Genomic DNA, 18604 nt, shown 5'->3' with positions numbered 1-18604 from the left:
CGATTCAAACCTTTCTTAAATGTTTCGGATGAAGACAAATTCAAATATTTTATACAATAAGGGTGAGATCAAAGTTCCCCTCATGATGATTAAATTCATATACAACATTTTCCTTCGATGCAATTCTCTCTCAACTGATTCATGAATACTTGTACTTGTTGAATATTAGTAGGGAAGTCTGATTATGTTTCGTAACAATTCCTTAACTGTACATTCTATAATCCATGTTAACAAGTTTTTTTTTTTTAAATTTTTTCTTTCTTTCTTGTACTTTCGTTTCGATTGTGTGAATATATCTATCGCTTTCAGAGAAATTCGACCCACCTTATTCTGTCAATGGATTCTTCGTTCATCGATTGTTCGAAATTGTAACGCAAACGCAAACATACATATAACGCAAACTCTGTCGATGGTACTTATGACTAAAACATATAGGCCATTGAATTGAATTCGTAAACGAAATATCCTATCATATTAATACATACATTATACGATATATGCATATTGGAAAAAGATGAGACATTTATGAACAATCATTCGAGTACTTTCGACATAAAAACGTGGAAAGACTGCGGAGAAAATTCAAAATGAGTCTTGTGTTGAATTTGAATTAAAATGATGAGAGAAACAAAAGAAATGAACTTATTATCTTAAGTTAATAAAACAAAATTAAAGACAGAAATATCAATAAAACAGGTCTGTCTGGGGGAAATTACGATTAAAACCGAACGAAGGACAGGAAATAAAAACCTTTGTATATACGTATTTCGGCATAAATCCAGGCGGTATCCGTATAACAAGTAATCAAAAAGGCTTATCTTGTTTAGAATGATTGGTGTTTTGGCCAAATCTTGGTTGATCCAGGAGTACCAAATGTCTGAACGCCCAGAGCCTTGTCCAAAAGTGATCTTAAATCTTGTAAATCGTAAGACGACTTTGCAGCTGGCCTCAGCGGGAATAGTGATAATGAGTCTGTTATCCAATAGATGCATATACGTATTATTACATTATGTATTTTTTTCAGGTGTCGGCCATAAGTACCGATATGTATTCGGGAAAGCAGCTGCTCTTTTCAAATGTTGCCGTCATCGCATTGTTTATAATGTTAACTGTCTTATTTAATCCGTATTGCGCGATGTATGAAAATATCATGTTCATCAAGCAGTTGAATCCAAGCACGACCGTGGCACAATCCTCGAAAATAGACAACCAATATGTGGGCATAACAAAAATGAATTCCGCGCGTCTGTCAAATGATTCCGTTGTTTCTGTATTAAATGTGTTTGCGACTAGTGCAGAAGAGGAAAAATACGAGTGTGTTCCGTTCATAACGATAAAAGGTAATACCCCCATTTGTATCTACGATCCGGTGAAAAGCGATCGTTTTATATCCGGTTCGTTAAAGAGAACTGGTACATGGGAGCCTCACATAACAAAACTATTCGAATCCATTTTGGAAAATGACCGGAGTTTGAATTTCATAGACATAGGCGCTAACATAGGAGTTTACAGTTTAACGGCCTTGAAGCACAACCGTCGTGTGGTTGCTGTAGATGCGAATCCAAACAATGTAAAGCACGTCCGGCATTCCGTGAAACTCGGAGAATTCGAAAATATGATAACTCTCGTAATTAATGCGATATCTGATAGTTACGGTTACATGAAAGTCAAGTTAGATGGTATAATAAGCCGCGAAAAGAACATAGGCGGCGCCCACGTTTATAAGGCGAATAAAACCGACGAATTAGCCGTAAAATCGATTTATATGGACGATTTACTCGAAGTTATAAATTTCAATCGAGCCGTGATGAAAATCGACATCGAAGCATCTGAAGATAAAGCCTTATCGCATAGTGCGAAGTACTTTTCGACCATTGATATTCCGTATGTGTTTATGGAATGGCAGTACATCAAATCAACCCCTGGTGGTCTTTGGATTAAGCAATTTCTCGAAAGTAGGGGATATACAGCATATGGTGGGGGAAGAGCGCTCTCCGGGGATCACACGGCATGGACGTATGATATAATGTGGATGAGAACAAAACCGCACATTTTTCCGGCGGTATAACCGCATGCTACCATAATACACAATAATCATACCACTCTTATAAAATATTATGCCATATGTTTTTGCAAAACATCGATTCAAAATGAATCATCATAATCGCCATTGACACATCGGCTCAAGTCCATTATAGCATTAAATAGTTCCAGCAGAAACTTATCACATTGGACTGGTATTTGGAATTAATCCGCCAATATTGGACTGATTGAATCTTACGACATTATGCCATAGGGACGTGCGGCTCAACTCCAGAACAGGTAAAAGTAGAGATCTATCAATCCTAAATGTCGGCCGATTCTACTCGTCGACAATGTCTACAACCCCGATTGTCGACCGATTTTACTCGTCGACAATGTCTACAACCCCGATTGTCGTCCGATTCTACTCGTCGACAATGTCTACAACCCCGATTGTCGACCGATTCTACTCGTCGACAATGTCTACAACCCCGATTGTCGTCCGAATCTACTCGTCGACAATGTCTACAACCCCGATTGTCGACCAATTTTGCTCGTCGACAATGTCTACAACCCCGATTGTCGACCGATTCTACTCGTCGACAATGTCTACAACCCCGATTGTCGTCCGATTCTACTCGTCGACAATGTCTACAACCCCGATTGTCGACCGATTCTACTCGTCGACAATGTCTACAACCCCAATTGTCGACCGATTTTACTCGTCGACAATGTATACAATCATGTTCATACAATCTTATATAGAGTGGCTGGGATCGAGGGGCTGCGTGTGTGCGTGGATTACCCTTATATAGAGTGGCTGGGATCGAGGGGCCGCGTTTGTGAGTGGATCACCCTTATATAGAGTGGCTGGGATCGAGGGGCCGCGTGTGTGCGTGGATCACCCTTATTTAAAGTGGCTGGGATCGAGGGGTGGTGTGTGCGTGGATTACCCTTATATAGAGTGGCTGCTATCGAGGGGCTGCGTGTGTGCATGGATTACCCTTATAATGAGTGGCCGGGATCGAGGGGCTGCGTGTGTGCGTGGATTACCCTTATATAGAGTGGCTGGGATCGAGGGGCCGCGTGTGTGCGTGGATTGTGTGCGTGGATTACCCTTATATAAAGTGGCTGGGATCGAGGGGTGGTGTGTGCGTGGATTACCCTTATTTAAAGTGGCTGGGATCGAGGGGTGGTGTGTGCGTGGATTACCCTTATATAGAGTGGCTGCTATCGAGGGGCTGCGTGTGTGCATGGATTACCCTTATAATGAGTGGCCGGGATCGAGGGGCTGCGTGTGTGCGTGGATTACCCTTATATAGAGTGGCTGGGATCGAGGGGCCGCGTGTGTGCGTGGATTGTGTGCGTGGATTACCCTTATATAAAGTGGCTGGGATCGAGGGGTGGTGTGTGCGTGGATTACCCTTATATAGAGTGGCCGGGATCGAGGGGCTGCGTGTGTGCGTGGATTACCCTTATATAAAGTGGCTGGGATCGAGAAGCTGCGTGCTTCCATCAGTTGATTTTCACAATCAGGATTGTAGACATTGTCGACGAGTAGAATCGGTCGACAATCGGGGTTGTAGACATTGTCGATGAGTAGAATCGGTCGACAATCAGGATTGTAGACATTGTCGACGAGTAGAATCGGTCGACAATCGGGGTTGTAGACATTGTCGACGAGTAGACTCGGTCGACAATCGGGTTGTAGACATCGTCGACGAGTAGAATCGGTCGACAATCGGGGTTGTAGACATTGTCGACGAGTAGAATCGGTCGCAGCCGAATTACTCCTTTTCTATAAATGTATCTTTGAGCGGGGAACTATTCCACGCTATACTGGACTTGAACCGAAACGTCCATGGGAACATTTATACAGTCGGTAGTGTTGGAACTGTAAAATGTTCCATCGAACCATGAACGTTTTATAGGCCTCGACCGAACTGGCAGGATACAAAATTGAGAATCAGAAAGGCCCTTTGTATAAGCTTCAAGTTTTTTTTTGTAATTTCATTCTTCAATTATTTGGTCTATCGAGTAAGGTGGGATCTGCTGCTGTATTATCTCAGCGAAATATTTTCTCGCTGCAACTCTAAAAAGATGTACTTTAATATAACATAGATCATTTTTGAATGATGATTTCTTTAATCGAATCTTCAGCGAGTTATGTCTTAAAACAGTGAGTGACGAATCTCATAGAAAAATACTTACTGCGTGTTTGATAGATAATTATGCCTAACGTTACAATGCGTTTCAATACAAAACGCGAATATTGAATATTCTACTAATAAGTGCATATAAGTATTTCTACTGTAATGAACGTATCGGGAGCATTGACTCTTCGTTCAATGGTGATACATATTGGCAATGAATTTTTTGTGGTGCAAAATCTTTGTACAAAATGGCCGCGATGCTTCTAAATTATTCTACTTATTATATTTTCTCCAAACGTTTTTAGCTAGATTCCCCTAAAAGCCCGAACGATCCTTGCTTTATTATCCTAAAGACCTGATCATATGTCATCAATATAGACCGTCTACGATTGCGTTCTATTGTGCTCCAAAGAAGGTTTTCCGGATAAGAAGTTGAATGCTCCAAAACTAGCATCGTCTGGCTTTCTCTGATAACGCCGAATTTGAGATTACCTTGAATGACTAGCTGCGAGAGTGAAGTCAACTCGGCTCCTCGGCTACTATCACTTGCAGACCAAACGAAAAATAGCAGCTAGTGACCGGGACTATTTGCAGCAACAGATGGTTCAGAGGATGACCAAGTCGGACCAGCTGCAGGTAGTGCTATCGGTGATTGACGGTCACTGTCGTTAGAAGTCCACCGCCATACTGATCACACGCGTTATGGCCGCTAATAGTGAAACGTAAACCAGTTTGCTGTTACTTTTTTGAATCTGGAAATCAAATTCAGAATTCTAGAATATACAGCTTTGGAAGTATCCGGCTTATTTTGCGATAATCTGGTGTTTTCATGTCTCCATCATATTTCTAGACGTATCGGCCCCACTCCGCGCGGTTGCGCCACTGCGCGGGATTTACGCGAAGCAGCGGAACACGAACATGGCCACTCTCTCAATTTTCAATGATAGAAATCGTGTGTGCATTTCAATTATTTCGGCTGTTAGGGATTTAAGGCACAATATAAGTTGATGATGTGATATGGCGATGTTAATTAATGATAATTCCGCGCAGTGAAGCTAGTCACGAACGGTGCCGATTGAGTGTACAGCTGCCAAAAACACTGAAATGTGCGTAGTTGCGTAACTATTTGCAGTGAATTGCAGACGAAACATGAAGCCTTAACGGCCGTTTGAAAAAAAATTATACCAATCGCAGTTGTAAAATAAAAATGAGATAGAACCTAAGTTAAAATTCTGGCCATTTCTAAAATGTTATTACTAAGTTTTAGTCAGTGCGGAACGTTTAGTTTTCCAACAATAATGAGGGGTGGTAGGTAGTCATGCAATTCAAGTCATCATTTACTACACGTTACTTCCGTGTTGTTGAAAATCTCGCGAGTCCTGGACCAAACCCCAATGAACAATGTGTGATCTGTGTGCTGGCCACAAATGCACACAGATCACACTACACTTCCCATTACACACTCCAGTACCCACAGCTTTCATATATCCATCCAAATATTTAGTGTCTTTCTTCCTGGTTCTATAATGGAAAATAACGGACAAAACCCAGAATTGTCGGAAATGATTATGAACTTTTGATTACTATCGCGCGATCATCATTGTATCCATTATATACAAAACGTCACACCGCTACACTGTCACACCGCAGCACACTTCGCCTCTCTGACAAATTTTTCGTGGATCATTCAATAAAGATTTAGGCGACGTCCAAGCTAGGTCGATTGCGGAGCATTTTCCACCGCGGGCATCATTTGTCGTACGTTTTTGCGCTAAATCATCTGCATTCTAGGTGAGTATGACATTAGAAGATCATTCATAATCATAATCATAATCATTCATAATTTGTTAATTGACGTTGGCATCGAAAATCATTATCAAACTGTAAGGACTTTGCTGAATTACTCCCACTTTGTATCAAAATGATATGAACCAACATATCCCTGAAAACAGTGCAAAGCCTAATCTGCAATTCATGTTAACAATTACTCATCCATGTTAACAATTTTTCCTTTTTTCTTGTACCTTCGTTTTATAATATATACATATTTGTTTTGATTATTATCATTAATTGATTATGTAAAAAGTACGTTTTTATGATACCTAAACACAAATACCTAATTAGGTAATACTGTATGGTGGATGCAAAACTCGAAGGAAGTCATCCAAGGCTGAATATTTTGCGAACGCCCCTCGGCCTCCATTTTTGGCCATAAATGCCATTTTTGAAATAATGAAAGATATTCTTGCCCCATAGATTACGTAATCTGCTTCAAACTTCGTGCACCACCAACATCTAGCCCCGAGATTTAGCAGTCATTTTTTCCATTTAAAATACTCTAACGGCGGTGTGTGGGAGGTTACTAGTCGATTTGCCTTTTTCAAATGACTCTCAAAGTCGAGCCAGGCCTCATTTTGTCTGTTTTCGATTGTTCGAAATTGTAACGCAAACATGGACTCTGCCGATGGTAATAATGGTACTTAGGGAATATATAGGTTATTAAATTAAATTCATTAACGAAATATTCGATCGGATGAATACGTACATTATACGGAAGACATGAGTCGTCCGCGAACAGGAAAAATAATAAATTCCTATCATTCAAGTACTTTCAACATTAAATCGGGGAAAGACTGCGGAAATAAATTCGAAAGGAGTCTTGTGTTGAATTGAATTCAAATGATAAGAGAAAAAAAGATATGAACTTTTGCAAATCATTGGATCGAAATTCAAGACAATAAAACATGTCTGAGAAATTAAAACCCAGCGAAGGACAAGAAATGAAAACATTTGTATACATGTATTTCGGTAGAAATTTGGGCGGTATCCGCATAACAAGTAATCAAAGAGGCTTTTCTTGCTTAGGTGATAAGGTGTTTTGGCCAAATAATTTTGATTAATCCCGGAGTATTTTTCAGGTGTCGGCCACAAGTACCGGTATGTATTCAGGAAAGCAGCTGCTCGTTTCAAATATTGCCGTCATCGCATTATCTATGATGTTCACTGTCTTATTTCATCCTTATTGCCCGATGTATGATAAAATCATGTTCATCAAGCGGAATCAGGCGAATCCAAGCACAACCATGGCACAATCCCCGAAAAAAGGAAACCAATATATGGGCATAACAAAAATGAATTCTGCGCGTCTGTCAAATGATTCCGTTGTTTCTGTATTGAATGTGTTTGCGACTAGTGCAGAAGAGGAAAAATACGAGTGTGTTCCGTTCATAACGATAAAAGGTAATACCCCCATTTGTATCTACGATCCGGTGAAAAGCGATCGTTTTATATCCGGTTCGTTGAAGAGAACTGGTACATGGGAGCCTCACATAACAAAGCTATTCGAATCCATTTTGGAAAATGACCGGAGTTTGAATTTCATAGACATAGGCGCTAACATAGGAGTTTACAGCTTAACGGCCTTGAAGCACAACCGTCGTGTGGTTGCTGTAGATGCGAATCCAAACAATGCAAAGCACGTCCGGCATTCCGTGAAACTCGGAGAATTCGAAAATATGATAACCCTCGTAATTAATGCGATATCTGATAGTTACGGTTACATGAAAGTCAAGTTAGATGGTATAATAAGCCGCGAAAAGAACATAGGCGGCGCCCACGTTTATGAGGCGAATAAATCCGACGAATTAGCCGTAAAATCGATTTATATGGACGATTTACTCGAAGTTATAAATTTCAATCGAGCCGTGATGAAAATCGACGTCGAAGCATCTGAAGACAAAGCCTTATCGCATAGTGCGAAGTACTTTTCGACCATTGATATTCCGTATGTGTTTATGGAATGGCAGTACATTGATCTCCGACACCCGAGACCTAAACAAAATGATTGCTGAGGTTTTCTTATCATTACAAATTAACTAGATGATATTTTGGAAATAATTTAGCCTAACAAGATAGCTGCGTGGTTTGACCTCTGGTTGACCTCTTTAGAAGGGTCCCTGATACGACCCCTGGATCTAAATTTTTAGAATTCAATTTTGAGTAGCTCTGTTTATCATCTCTCAGAAATCATTTAGTTTTACTGAGTTCCTATCGTATCTGATGCAGTGAATTATTCAAATAAAAAACCAAAAAACCATCAATTGACTGAAATAAATCATATTAAAAATTCACAGTACCCGTAAGCCATTAAAGTGGAAGGGAAAGAGATCCGACAAACTGACAGGATACCGAATTGAGAATCAGAGAAGCCCTACGTAGGCTCAAGTTATGTTATTTCATTCACCGATTTTAGTGGTCTACAGAGTCTGTAATATTACTCTACTATAATATAACATAAATCATTTTTGAATGATGATTTCTTTAATCAAATCTTCTGCGAGTTATCTCTTAAAACTGTGAGTGACGAAACTCATAGAAAAATACATATTGCGTGTCTTGATAAATAATTCTGCCTAACGATACAATGCGTGTCAATATGAAATGCAAATACTACACAGTCTATTAGATTCTCTATTCTAATGCGTTTAGCGATCTTTCAAATCTTTTCAAATTCCTTCAAAAAGTCTATTAACTGAGGCAACCGATATATATATATCAATGTTTGTTCTATTTTTTCCCGCCACTTATGCTTATATATCGATTTTTGTCATAAAACTTTGTAACTTTTGGCAATAAATACATATATCATTATCATAATTAGATATTCTACTTGCACAAGTATTTTTACTGTAATGAACGTAACGGTAGCATTGACTCTTCGTTCAATGGTGATACAGAAGGAATGAATTTTTTGAGGTTTCAAAATCTTTGTACAAAATGGCCGCGTTATGCTTCCAAGTTATTCTACTTTTTGTATTTTCTCCAAGCTCTATCGCGATTAAACCTCACTATTATACAAGCGAACATAGAGCTTATAAACGATATAACTATCGCCAGTAAAAATATACAAAATATCGGCAACATTTGTTCAGGATGAAGTTCGTGGCCATCTCTTGACGTTGTTGCATCGAGTGAAACGCATTCATTTTTAGTATACCTGAAAATGTTCACAAGATTATTAGCATTTTAAAGAACCACTAAGTTAACAAAACACTGATCGGATATAATGTGGATATCAATTGCACCCAGTTCGCTCAGATATGTGTCATAAATTTTAGCACCACCTCCCAATTTTCCATCGTCCTTCTCACAGGTTTATGACCAGTCAGACATTACTCATCACACTTTCCTGAAAACACAAGAACATTACTTACTTCGATATGATGACGGCACTTGTACCATTGGAATTAGTTGCTGATATTGCCTTATTGAAGGCTCTGGTATAGGGTAGCCCAGTCCCAAATCCTATTCTGTAACGTATCTTTAAGCCAATAGGCGTCATTGTTTGCAGCTCACAATCGTCTTTAGCTAGATTCTGTAGAATAATTGATTCCCCTAAAAGCACGAACGATCCTTGCTTTATTTCTCTAATGGCCTGGTCATACGTCATCAATATAGACCGTCTACGATCGCGTTCTATTGTGCTCCAAAGAAGGTTTTCCGGATAAGAAGTTGAATGCTCCAAAACTAGCATCGTCTGGCTTTCTCTGATAACGCCGAATTTGAGATTACCTTGAGTGACTAGCTGCGAGAGTGAAGTCAACTCGGCTCCTCGGCCACTATCACTTGCAGACCAAACGAAAAATCGCGTAAGATTGGCTAGATATGCGGCCACAATAGTGAATGCGAAGAATAAGAAAAATGCAACGAGCACGCGCGATGGAATGGTAGAGGCAACTTTGTCGGCATTTCCTAGCGTTATTACAGCTATTACTACGTAAATTGTTTCGGTTGGGTAAAGCATTTTCGTAGTCTGATCAACGCCGGTGATAAGAACAAGTAACAACCCGATTATCAAACAAGTTACGAGCAGGACAATCCACGAATACATAGTGAATGGCTTAAAGATTAGAATATGTAATGGTTGCGATTTGCCGAAAACCTGGACATCCGCTCTCCTCATTAGTATGGACATTTCGTTGGTAATAATTGGGTCCGTCATTTCTATGGAAAGAGTATCCACCTGATCAGATTCAAGGATGCCATCCACGACCTGTATAATCAATTAAGACGAGGTGATTAGCTAATAACCAATGACAAATGTAGACGATTGTTTCTTGTTCAAAACTTTGCGACAACAAAATATGTTTTCAATTTCCTTTTGTCGTCAAACTTCGGAACTCTGTCTTAGAAAGATACAAGAACGTGAAATCAATTTGATAGTACATTGTTACTTAAACTTACACCTGATTTAAGGACCCGACTCATCTCTTCGTGAATATGTGGGCCACTGATCGGTACAAGTGTAAATCTCACATCAAGTTCCTTCGAGTACATGTCAAGCAAATCGCTAATAACGCCCCCTGTTGTTCCCGTATCATTCATGAACATCGGTTTCACCTGCAAAATTGAATGAAGCGATCTCAACTATACGCATTTAACTATTAGTCAATCACAATCCGATAACCCGACAAATCGATGATAAGCTATTATAGGCCCCTACGTACATTTGGTACACCAATTCTAAACATCTTTTTTGATAGTAGAGGCATATTTTTCGGGGGACTTTCATATCCAAGTTCGGATGTGGTGAAATAGGTCGTATTGCCAATCAGTGCCGAAGAAACCTGCAATATGCGCACATTCCGATGATATTAAATACGTTGTTGCAGCTAAAATCATTAATGATTGCTTTGATTATTTCTGACGACAGAAATATCCTCACCATCTTAATCGGCTGAGAATGCTGAACAACGTAAACCTCCATTGGAATTCGGGTTCGGCATCCATCGATGTAAGTAGACAGGTCACCGGTAGCACCATTGACCCCTGACAATGCGATCTAAAAAAATGTTGAACGAAAAAATATACACATTTCAAATCACTTTTCACATATCATGGAAAATAGGAATTTGGGAATGAAAACCATTCTGCCATCTGCGTGCCAGGTGTTCATAGTTTTTACGTACGTGATAACCAGAAACGGCGAACGCTTTTTGGTAAAAAGCGAAACATTTTTTTCTTATTTTAATGTTATCAATTTTGTAAATTACCTGATTAGACAGATCACTTGTAGACATATTGCCCTGTACCAGTCTATGAATAACTATGAGGCTATCAAGGATGTTAGCATAGCGTAGAACGTCAGTAGGTACTGGCTCCGCAATGTTGTACTCGGCGAAAACGTTGCTGTCTATGATGGTATTTAGAATGTTGACAGTCGATGCGTCTTGTTTAAAGTTTTGTAATAATTCTTTCGGCAATGCACCCTTCACCTACAAAAGGGTCCAGAATTTAAGTTTCCAGGAGTGTTTTACTACGCCGCATCTCATTTCTCTATGGTATCGTTTTAGCATTATATATACAGGTTCATTTACCATGTAAGTAAGGAACCATTTATTATATCGATTCATCATATCAAGTTCTCTTCCAGCCTGAAAGAAAGAATAAATTACGTACATTAAAGCAATGTGCCGATCTACATCATTTCTTTTCGAAAATAATTGGAATATCGGAATAATGTTCATGTTTGCACGACGTAAAATGGTATAGTTTACCAATTTAATGATTTCAGTAATGAAGTCGATGTTGTAACTATGTAAGACAGTCATTGGGATTCCCGTAGTTCTTATGTCAGCCAGCAACCTTCTAGCCGTCGAGTGTAACGAGCCGTTAGACATAGGGATTACAACGGGGAATTCTACGACACAGGGTAGTGCTAGGTTCGACACCAGCTTTCGCCACGATATGAGAAACGACCGCAAATCATCTGAAATATAATAATTCGATATTGATAATGTTTAATTCATAATTCAACATCCTGTAATATATTCATAAAATAGTAAAGCTTTTAATTTCTATTACTATGTTCCCAACCAATCGCTTGTATATTGATAGATTAATATTTTTCAAATAATTGAAGAAATACATGCTGATAAACATATGGATGGTCCGAAACCTTACCCGAACTTTGTACTATTATGACGAACTCCTTACAGTAGGATTTTGGATATTCAATAAATCCCGCCAGCGCCATGATTCCAACGTCTAACGATGGAATTAGTGACGTCACTAGACTACTATTGGAGTTACATGTCGTATCAGCGGCTACCATTCCATCAGAAACTAAATAGAACGGCACTGGCGTCACTTCTGCCACTGCCTCGTCATATCGTCCTATTAGAAAGCTCACATTTGAAGTGATTAATTGATGTTCAACTGGAATAAAACATACAAACAAACCTTTCAAACCATATATCATATAAAATCATCATTGAAAATGAATTTTGGTATCTACTACTCATCGCATCTTATACTCTACTATGATTAAACTTGTGCAGCTTACGCCATGGGTAAAGCCCCTGTGCATTTACAATCTGCTGCCTGGCGTCAATTAGTATATATTCGTAGCTTATATGTGAATACTTCACCAGTGTCGAGTTGGAAAAAGTATTGAGAATTGTCGAGAACTCGGTCGCTTCGACGAGCTGATTCTCCTTCGTTATTACATATCCTGCGGAATACGTAATACTGTGTAAAAATAATTTTGATAATGATTATTGGTTTACCTAAAAGTTTATTCTCAACGTCACAAAACCTTACCGATGTAAATAGGGGTTGAGTGAATGGAAGACAGCAATACAATCCCAATACATAATGAGACACTTGTCCAGCAACACATTTCTTTGTAAGTTCCGACAAAAACCGATACACAAAATAATGAGGCAAACTGTATAGAAGAAATACAGCTACTTGTAACATCCTATCGCATATAACATATATTTCACAGCAGATATAGATACTAACCTCTTTGACAAACAGAAAAGCAAACGAAGCGACAGTAATCGTTTAGAAATAGTACACAATATGCATGTATGTGTATTTTCCAAACGCCGATCTTCAACGTCACACAGCCATGCTACATAGGCTTCTGATAGTAAAACCAGTTCCAAATGAAAGTAGGTTGGTGTAATTGCGCGATACGACAATTATACTCCACAAACCCTGCTAAAATGTCTCGCCTTAAAAGCTATGATGCTATAAATACATGCACATTGTAGTATATACATTTAATTGTTCAGATATAGGCGTATGCGTTGAAAAGATATTTTTTGGCAATATTTTTGATGTACGAAATTTACAAAGGTTGCTTCACTCGTTACATTGAAAGCTGAAGTGTGATTTTTATATCCTGTGTCCCTAACTGCATCCTGCGTTGTTGGAGGTAAAGCTATTTCTGATGCATCAGTTTTTGCTGTAGAGTCTGTTGTACAGGTGTTACTCGTAATAGCATGAAAAAACTGAATGACATGGATTATAAGTCACGACATAATGCTTTTATTCTGAAGTAAATGTACAAAGCTGTATGTTTCTTTAGACACATGCAGAATAGAAATAATGGTTATCATCGATATTTGCGTTATAGAATTGTCCTATCTGAAGTTCAATGTCAAATTATATATCGTCTTCGTCAAGCGTTTATTCTTCCCGCGGCCTCATCATAAAGCGAGAATATTCGATAATGGTTTAAACTCGATGAACACTATGAAATATCCGATCTGATTGGGCTAATTTTATCATTGACGTTATTTTTTTGTAGATTCAGCCATTGATTCAATATTTGCTGAAGCATAGACACCAGTTTGCCAGGTAGCCGGAATAGTTGGGTTAATCGATGGAGCGGCTTCTGTAGTAACGTAAACTGGATTATTGTGAGTTACAGGTGCGAGCCAGCTAGCTGGCGCAGTTGGATACATGGGTCTTTCCATCGCGGTCGATGTTGGTCTGTTGCTAACAGCCCCTACGCGGCTCCAGCTTGGATCGCGCTGAAAATGATTTATCAATATAGAATATATAAAATACATTGATCTAAATAAACACAAAATATGTGATAAAGAGAAAATTCAACGATGACATTTCCTACGTCAGATGAACCGCAAAAAGCAACAAACCCAAACCCCACAACACCTGCCACGAGAGGAACGGGGTTTGATCGTGATCGGTAATCGAAGCATAGCTATAGATATCGGTCGAATTTACAGAATTTTTGTTCTAATTGAAGCACAGAGGCCAGTTGCTCAAAAGTTGGTTAAAGGGTGGATAAATACCATAGTAACGATGAAATTTCAATTGTAACTATGTCAACTATCCACTGCTTAACTCTAACCAACTTTTGAGCAACTGGCCCTAGAATTGTAAATTTCTGTTCCGGTCTGTACTATTAAGCTATTTTCAGACGAAGCGTGAGTAAAATATACGTACCAGGCACCAGTTACAATTTGTCCTTATCAAAGAAACGACCACCATAACAGGAACTGGAAGCATCGTTAACATGACTATGCACCAACCAACAACCGTTGTCCACCAAGGTGAAATAAAAAATTGACCACCACTTCCCAGGACAGACAATACAAAAAACAACTGAAAAAAGTTAAGAATCCTGATAACATTCAAATAGTTCTCGATTATTCAATAACTCCAAAATCGTATACAAATGAAAACAATAATAACTTACAGCTATCAAAAGAGGACATGTGGCATACCAGGATATTTTCCAAACAACACTAGGCATTCGTTTCATCATAAATTTCATATCCGTGTACAACCTTCCTAATCCTTGAAATAAATGAAATTACATTAAAAGCTTTTCCATCGCCAAGCACTATGTCAACATGACAGGACGCATAAATGAGAATTGTCTTTTAGGATCTGGAAGAAGTGCAGCCATCAGAAATAAATGAGCGAGAGGAGAGTGACCGTCTTAGAAAGAAAACGAGAAATATTCGATTGAAATAAATGTACCGTAGAAGTAGGATACAACGATTATCTGTAAAAATCCAATACATAGATATGCCAGACCAAGCGCCTGGTCCACTAAATAAAACCAACTTAATGCACCCTGAAAATACATACAACAGAAGACGAACTAATAAAGATTGAATTGGGTTATATTGAATCCCTTTTTATGAATGGCCAACCAATACTCACGTATCCAGTGAAGACTATACCTATCAGGAAACAAACTAACGTCATCGCTGCCGAAATAACAATTCGAGCTAAGATCCTCCGTGTTTTCATAAAACCAGGAAATGTATCCAGAATACTGCTTACAAGTAACTCAAACATTGGCATCTATAGTAGTGAGAAGATAAACCATACCATTTAAGATTACTCGAAACCTTGGGTAATCATGAACGAAAATTCAGGTTACATCACTGCTGAATATTGGTTTTTGTTTGTTTGTTTTTTTACCTGAGTATTGAAAACATTCATGAAGACAATGATAAGTGTAATTACACACCAAACATTTGGGGCAGGTAAACGAGAAACAAAAGACGCTAATTCGAAAATGAAATAGACACCTTAAAACAAAACAAAAAAAAGCGGATTGTTACACAAGTCTCTTACTTAACACCAAAACAGAAATGTCTTTTTTAGATTGAACGGGTATATTTCTTTTATTTATATCATCGATACAGCTTACCACTTCCTATCTCTATGTTGGTGTTCTTTTCATAGGCGAAGAAAGCGGATAATGCAAACACAACGAATCCAATGAATATACGCGCAATGGTGTGTAAAATCGGAATCACGATGGCGTTCCTAGAAAAAATGGGGTCGGTCAACACTCATAATGAACTAAAAGAAATATTCATTGTTCATTTATAATTCTATTCTTGATTCGTGATTCTGTTTTCGATTTTACCTGATTGGTGTGCGTCTATCATCGTATCGGTTATAACTAGCGATTGTGATATATCCACCGAGGCAAAAACCAAACGAATAGAAAGCCTCGCTGAAAGCATTTTGCCATGTCTTAAAACGAAAAAAAATTCTTTACTTCGATTTTCAATTTCACTGTATAGTGAAGCCAAAATGTCAATATAGTCATGGATAGGATACGTAAAGTAATACTTTTTTTTCGTTATTTTTTATTATTTTCTATTCTCATTTTTCCATTTTCGTTTTACATTTTTCGCTTACTCGCAAATTTAGAAGTTTCGAGAAATCTGGTATGAAAAAGTATTGAACTCCGCCATAAAATCCTGGTAAAGTGAACCCTCGTACGGCTAGAACTATCAAAAGTATAAATGGCAGAGCAGTTGTCACGTAGAGAACCTGTAATAACGACGGAATGAAAAACCTATATATAGTTGCTGCTTGTCAATACACAAGAATAATGGAAGATTACTTAAAATAACATCTAATGACCTCAAGTGAGATTTTTACCTTCCCGATAGATCTTGGACCCAGAATAGTGCATAGAAATAAGAAAATCCAAGCAACAACCAAACAGCCAAGAACTGAATAGTTGATTCCATGCAGATTTCCGACTACTAAACCTTCGGATTGAATGACTACATTTCTGAAATGAGAGCAGAAATTAGAAAATCCAGAAATTATTTTGAGCAACAAAGAACTAATATTAGTGCAGCAGAAAAGAAATTTCATTGTAAGTTCATTTTGATATTTGTCCTTATTATTCTACGGTGAACTTTGGAAGTTTGATGGCATTTAGTCTTACGTCCAGTATTCCTCGGCCGGTGATGTGGATATACTAGAATACGACGGGTTGGACGTATCGTTGTATAGCATACGACATTTCTCAGTATTCCAATGGTTATCACAAGTGAGCCAAGGCAGTGATCGGAAAGACACCGTCATATAGTACAGAATCCAAGATATCATGATTTGGTATACCGACAAGCCTATCATACACAGTGTGAAGATACTGGTGCCAATGCCTATCGGAAAAAAAATCCCAAAATATTAGATCAGGTATTTACGTATTCATTACAAAATTGCAAAAGATCTTATTTGATGCAGTAATACTATCAATTTTGACATAAACTGTATAGGCATACCTTTAAACATTGGGCACATCTTCCAAATGGTCGCTGCACTCAATCCTGATATTTGACCAAGAACCAACTCCAAATACAGCATCGGCATGGCGAATACGATCATAAAGAATAGATACGGTATGAGAAACACGACTGTAAGAAAGATTCCATTGAAGAATAGTATTCAGCGATGTTGTTAGGATTTAAGCCCGCCGCACATAGCACCAAAAAAAAAACGTTTCTTCTTCTTCCAACGTTTTCGATGTGTTTTGTTATGCCGTGTGCGTTGAACGTTTTTTTTAAAAACATTCACTCAAAAAATTTTATGAAAAACGTGTTTTCTGTTTTGGTGAAACAAATGTTATGCCATGTGCGGCGGGCTTAAACTTGTTATGCCATGTGCGGCGGGCTTAATCTACGTGAGATTTCCTTTTTTCTCATATAGACACTTACGCAATCCACCGTTTACGTAGACCATATGCGGAAATCTCGTAAAACAACTGACGTCTGTGCTGTAAGCAAGTAACGCGAGGAAGGCTTCCACCTGGTTGCTCCAAACACCGCGGTCATTTTCGCGCTGTTTCGCCGCTGTCAGCATTTCACTCTCTTCCGCTGTCCCATCGTGGCCGGTTCTTATTCCGTAACGTTTCTAAAGATTTCATGGTGGATTGAGTAGAATATTCGTTGTAATCAACAAGAATTGATTTCAAGATGTTCACGAACCCGAGAATGTTGTAATATGAGCACTTTGAGTGATAAATGAATCGCTCGGGTACATGCCACGAATAAATTAATTCATGGGACGATCATTATTTCGACGATGATTGATATGATAATTGTGAATTCGCAATCATCGTATCAATTATAACCACTGTTTCCAACATCAATTAACGTAAAGCTATGCGGGAAACCTCATCGTCGCCGTATATGTATATTGTATGTAAAATAACTCGTGGTCCTTTCGATCACTAAATATGTAGTCTGTATTCCACTTCAACAAATGTTCCAAAATCCACTTATGATCTAACAGAGATTTTTTTTCGGGAAAAGTTATCCGCAAAAAATTTCAGTCTGCCGTAGTACAAAATGCGTGCTCAATTTCTAATACCACCATTTCAATTATGAGAGAACATTTCACCAAATTCTGACCAAACAAGGGCAACAAATTTGTTGAGCTGCTTTATTGAAAGGTTTACCGTTACATAATGAAATTTAGCTATAATTTTTACCTGGTGTTGTAAAAATATATACATAATGCGTATCATAACTAAAAACAACATGCAATTAGAGTGTTGAATGTTTAGGTGATTACTGCGGCGTTTTTTTTTCATTTGTTCTTAACATAGATTATATGAATACCGGTAGTTGTTCTTATCGTTTTTAAAACTATTGAAAAATCCGTAGTGCTACCCAAAATCGAATATGAACATTCACAAAAAAGAGTTATAGGTACCCGAGATTTGCTCGCACAGCAGCACGAAGCCTCAGTTTCCGCGTTCGCCGTTCTGCTCATCTCCATCACTACTGTTTAAACAACTGCGTATATTTGCCCTTTTACTACAAACATGATTAGATGGGTGGCAATTT

General features: G+C 38.4%; 4 protein-coding genes across 6 annotated transcripts; 2 read left to right on the top strand and 2 right to left on the bottom strand.

Moving 5' to 3' along the window:
• Positions 1-1135: 1135 nt before the first annotated feature.
• LOC141901250 (uncharacterized) lies at positions 1136-2068 on the top strand. The gene has a single exon (XM_074788368.1). It carries the CDS (start codon positions 1136-1138, stop codon positions 2066-2068), a length of 933 nt encoding a protein of 310 aa, XP_074644469.1.
• A 3638-nt stretch (positions 2069-5706) lies between these two features.
• Positions 5707-13911, top strand: LOC141902770 (uncharacterized). Of its 2 annotated transcripts, none has more exons than XR_012618941.1 (2): positions 5707-5966; positions 13774-13911. XR_012618941.1 is itself a non-coding variant. In XM_074790650.1 (2 exons), the coding sequence occupies exon 2, from the start codon at positions 7115-7117 to the stop codon at positions 8024-8026; it is 912 nt and encodes a 303-aa protein (XP_074646751.1). In that variant the 5' UTR covers positions 5707-5966; positions 7094-7114. The 2 variants fall into 2 exon arrangements, 1 of the variants encoding a protein (XP_074646751.1); XM_074790650.1 differs by lacking the exon at positions 13774-13911 and adding an exon at positions 7094-8026.
• LOC141902763 (uncharacterized) lies at positions 8338-13107 on the bottom strand. 2 transcript variants are annotated; one of them, XM_074790638.1, is made up of 12 exons: positions 12981-13107; positions 12777-12903; positions 12520-12687; positions 12138-12392; positions 11732-11943; positions 11552-11608; positions 11228-11449; positions 10900-11016; positions 10682-10801; positions 10419-10574; positions 9389-10227; positions 8338-9171 (listed from the first exon to the last, which is right to left on the bottom strand). In XM_074790638.1, the coding sequence occupies exons 2-12, from the start codon at positions 12853-12855 to the stop codon at positions 8979-8981; spliced, it is 2418 nt and encodes an 805-aa protein (XP_074646739.1). In that variant the 5' UTR covers positions 12856-12903; positions 12981-13107; the 3' UTR covers positions 8338-8978. The 2 variants fall into 2 exon arrangements, with proteins under 2 accessions (XP_074646739.1, XP_074646741.1); XM_074790640.1 differs by having other exon boundaries at positions 12605-12687.
• On the bottom strand, positions 13501-18558 carry LOC141902765 (sodium- and chloride-dependent betaine transporter-like). Its single transcript, XM_074790642.1, has 14 exons — positions 18471-18558; positions 17471-17666; positions 17039-17170; positions 16699-16918; positions 16404-16539; positions 16158-16292; positions 15880-15989; positions 15658-15776; positions 15426-15535; positions 15162-15305; positions 14976-15072; positions 14689-14789; positions 14436-14594; positions 13501-13999 (listed from the first exon to the last, which is right to left on the bottom strand). The coding sequence occupies exons 1-14, from the start codon at positions 18534-18536 to the stop codon at positions 13760-13762; spliced, it is 1965 nt and encodes a 654-aa protein (XP_074646743.1). The 5' UTR covers positions 18537-18558; the 3' UTR covers positions 13501-13759.
• Positions 18559-18604: the final 46 nt, after the last annotated feature.

The sequence above is a fragment of the Tubulanus polymorphus genome, chromosome 3 (genome assembly GCF_964204645.1).
Source record: "Tubulanus polymorphus chromosome 3, tnTubPoly1.2, whole genome shotgun sequence".
Classification (NCBI taxonomy): Eukaryota; Metazoa; Nemertea; class Palaeonemertea; order Tubulaniformes; family Tubulanidae; genus Tubulanus; species Tubulanus polymorphus.
This window is presented reverse-complemented; position numbering and strand designations above follow the sequence as displayed.

Coding starts and splice junctions, on each gene's coding strand:
- LOC141901250 (XM_074788368.1), top strand. CDS start 1,136: ATGTATGAAAATATCATGTTCATCAAGCAGTTGAATCCAAGCACGACC.
- LOC141902770 (XM_074790650.1), top strand. CDS start 7,115: ATGTATTCAGGAAAGCAGCTGCTCGTTTCAAATATTGCCGTCATCGCA.
- LOC141902763 (XM_074790638.1), bottom strand. CDS start 12,855: ATGTGTTGCTGGACAAGTGTCTCATTATGTATTGGGATTGTATTGCTG. Junction 12,688..12,776: donor CTCAACCCCTATTTACATCG/GTAAGGTTTTGT, acceptor CGTATTCCGCAG/GATATGTAATAACGAAGGAG. Junction 10,802..10,899: donor ATTCTCAGCCGATTAAGATG/GTGAGGATATTT, acceptor CGCATATTGCAG/GTTTCTTCGGCACTGATTGG.
- LOC141902765 (XM_074790642.1), bottom strand. CDS start 18,536: ATGGAGATGAGCAGAACGGCGAACGCGGAAACTGAGGCTTCGTGCTGC. Junction 15,777..15,879: donor GATAGACGCACACCAATCAG/GTAAAATCGAAA, acceptor CATTTTTTCTAG/GAACGCCATCGTGATTCCGA. Junction 15,536..15,657: donor CAACATAGAGATAGGAAGTG/GTAAGCTGTATC, acceptor TTTTGTTTTAAG/GTGTCTATTTCATTTTCGAA.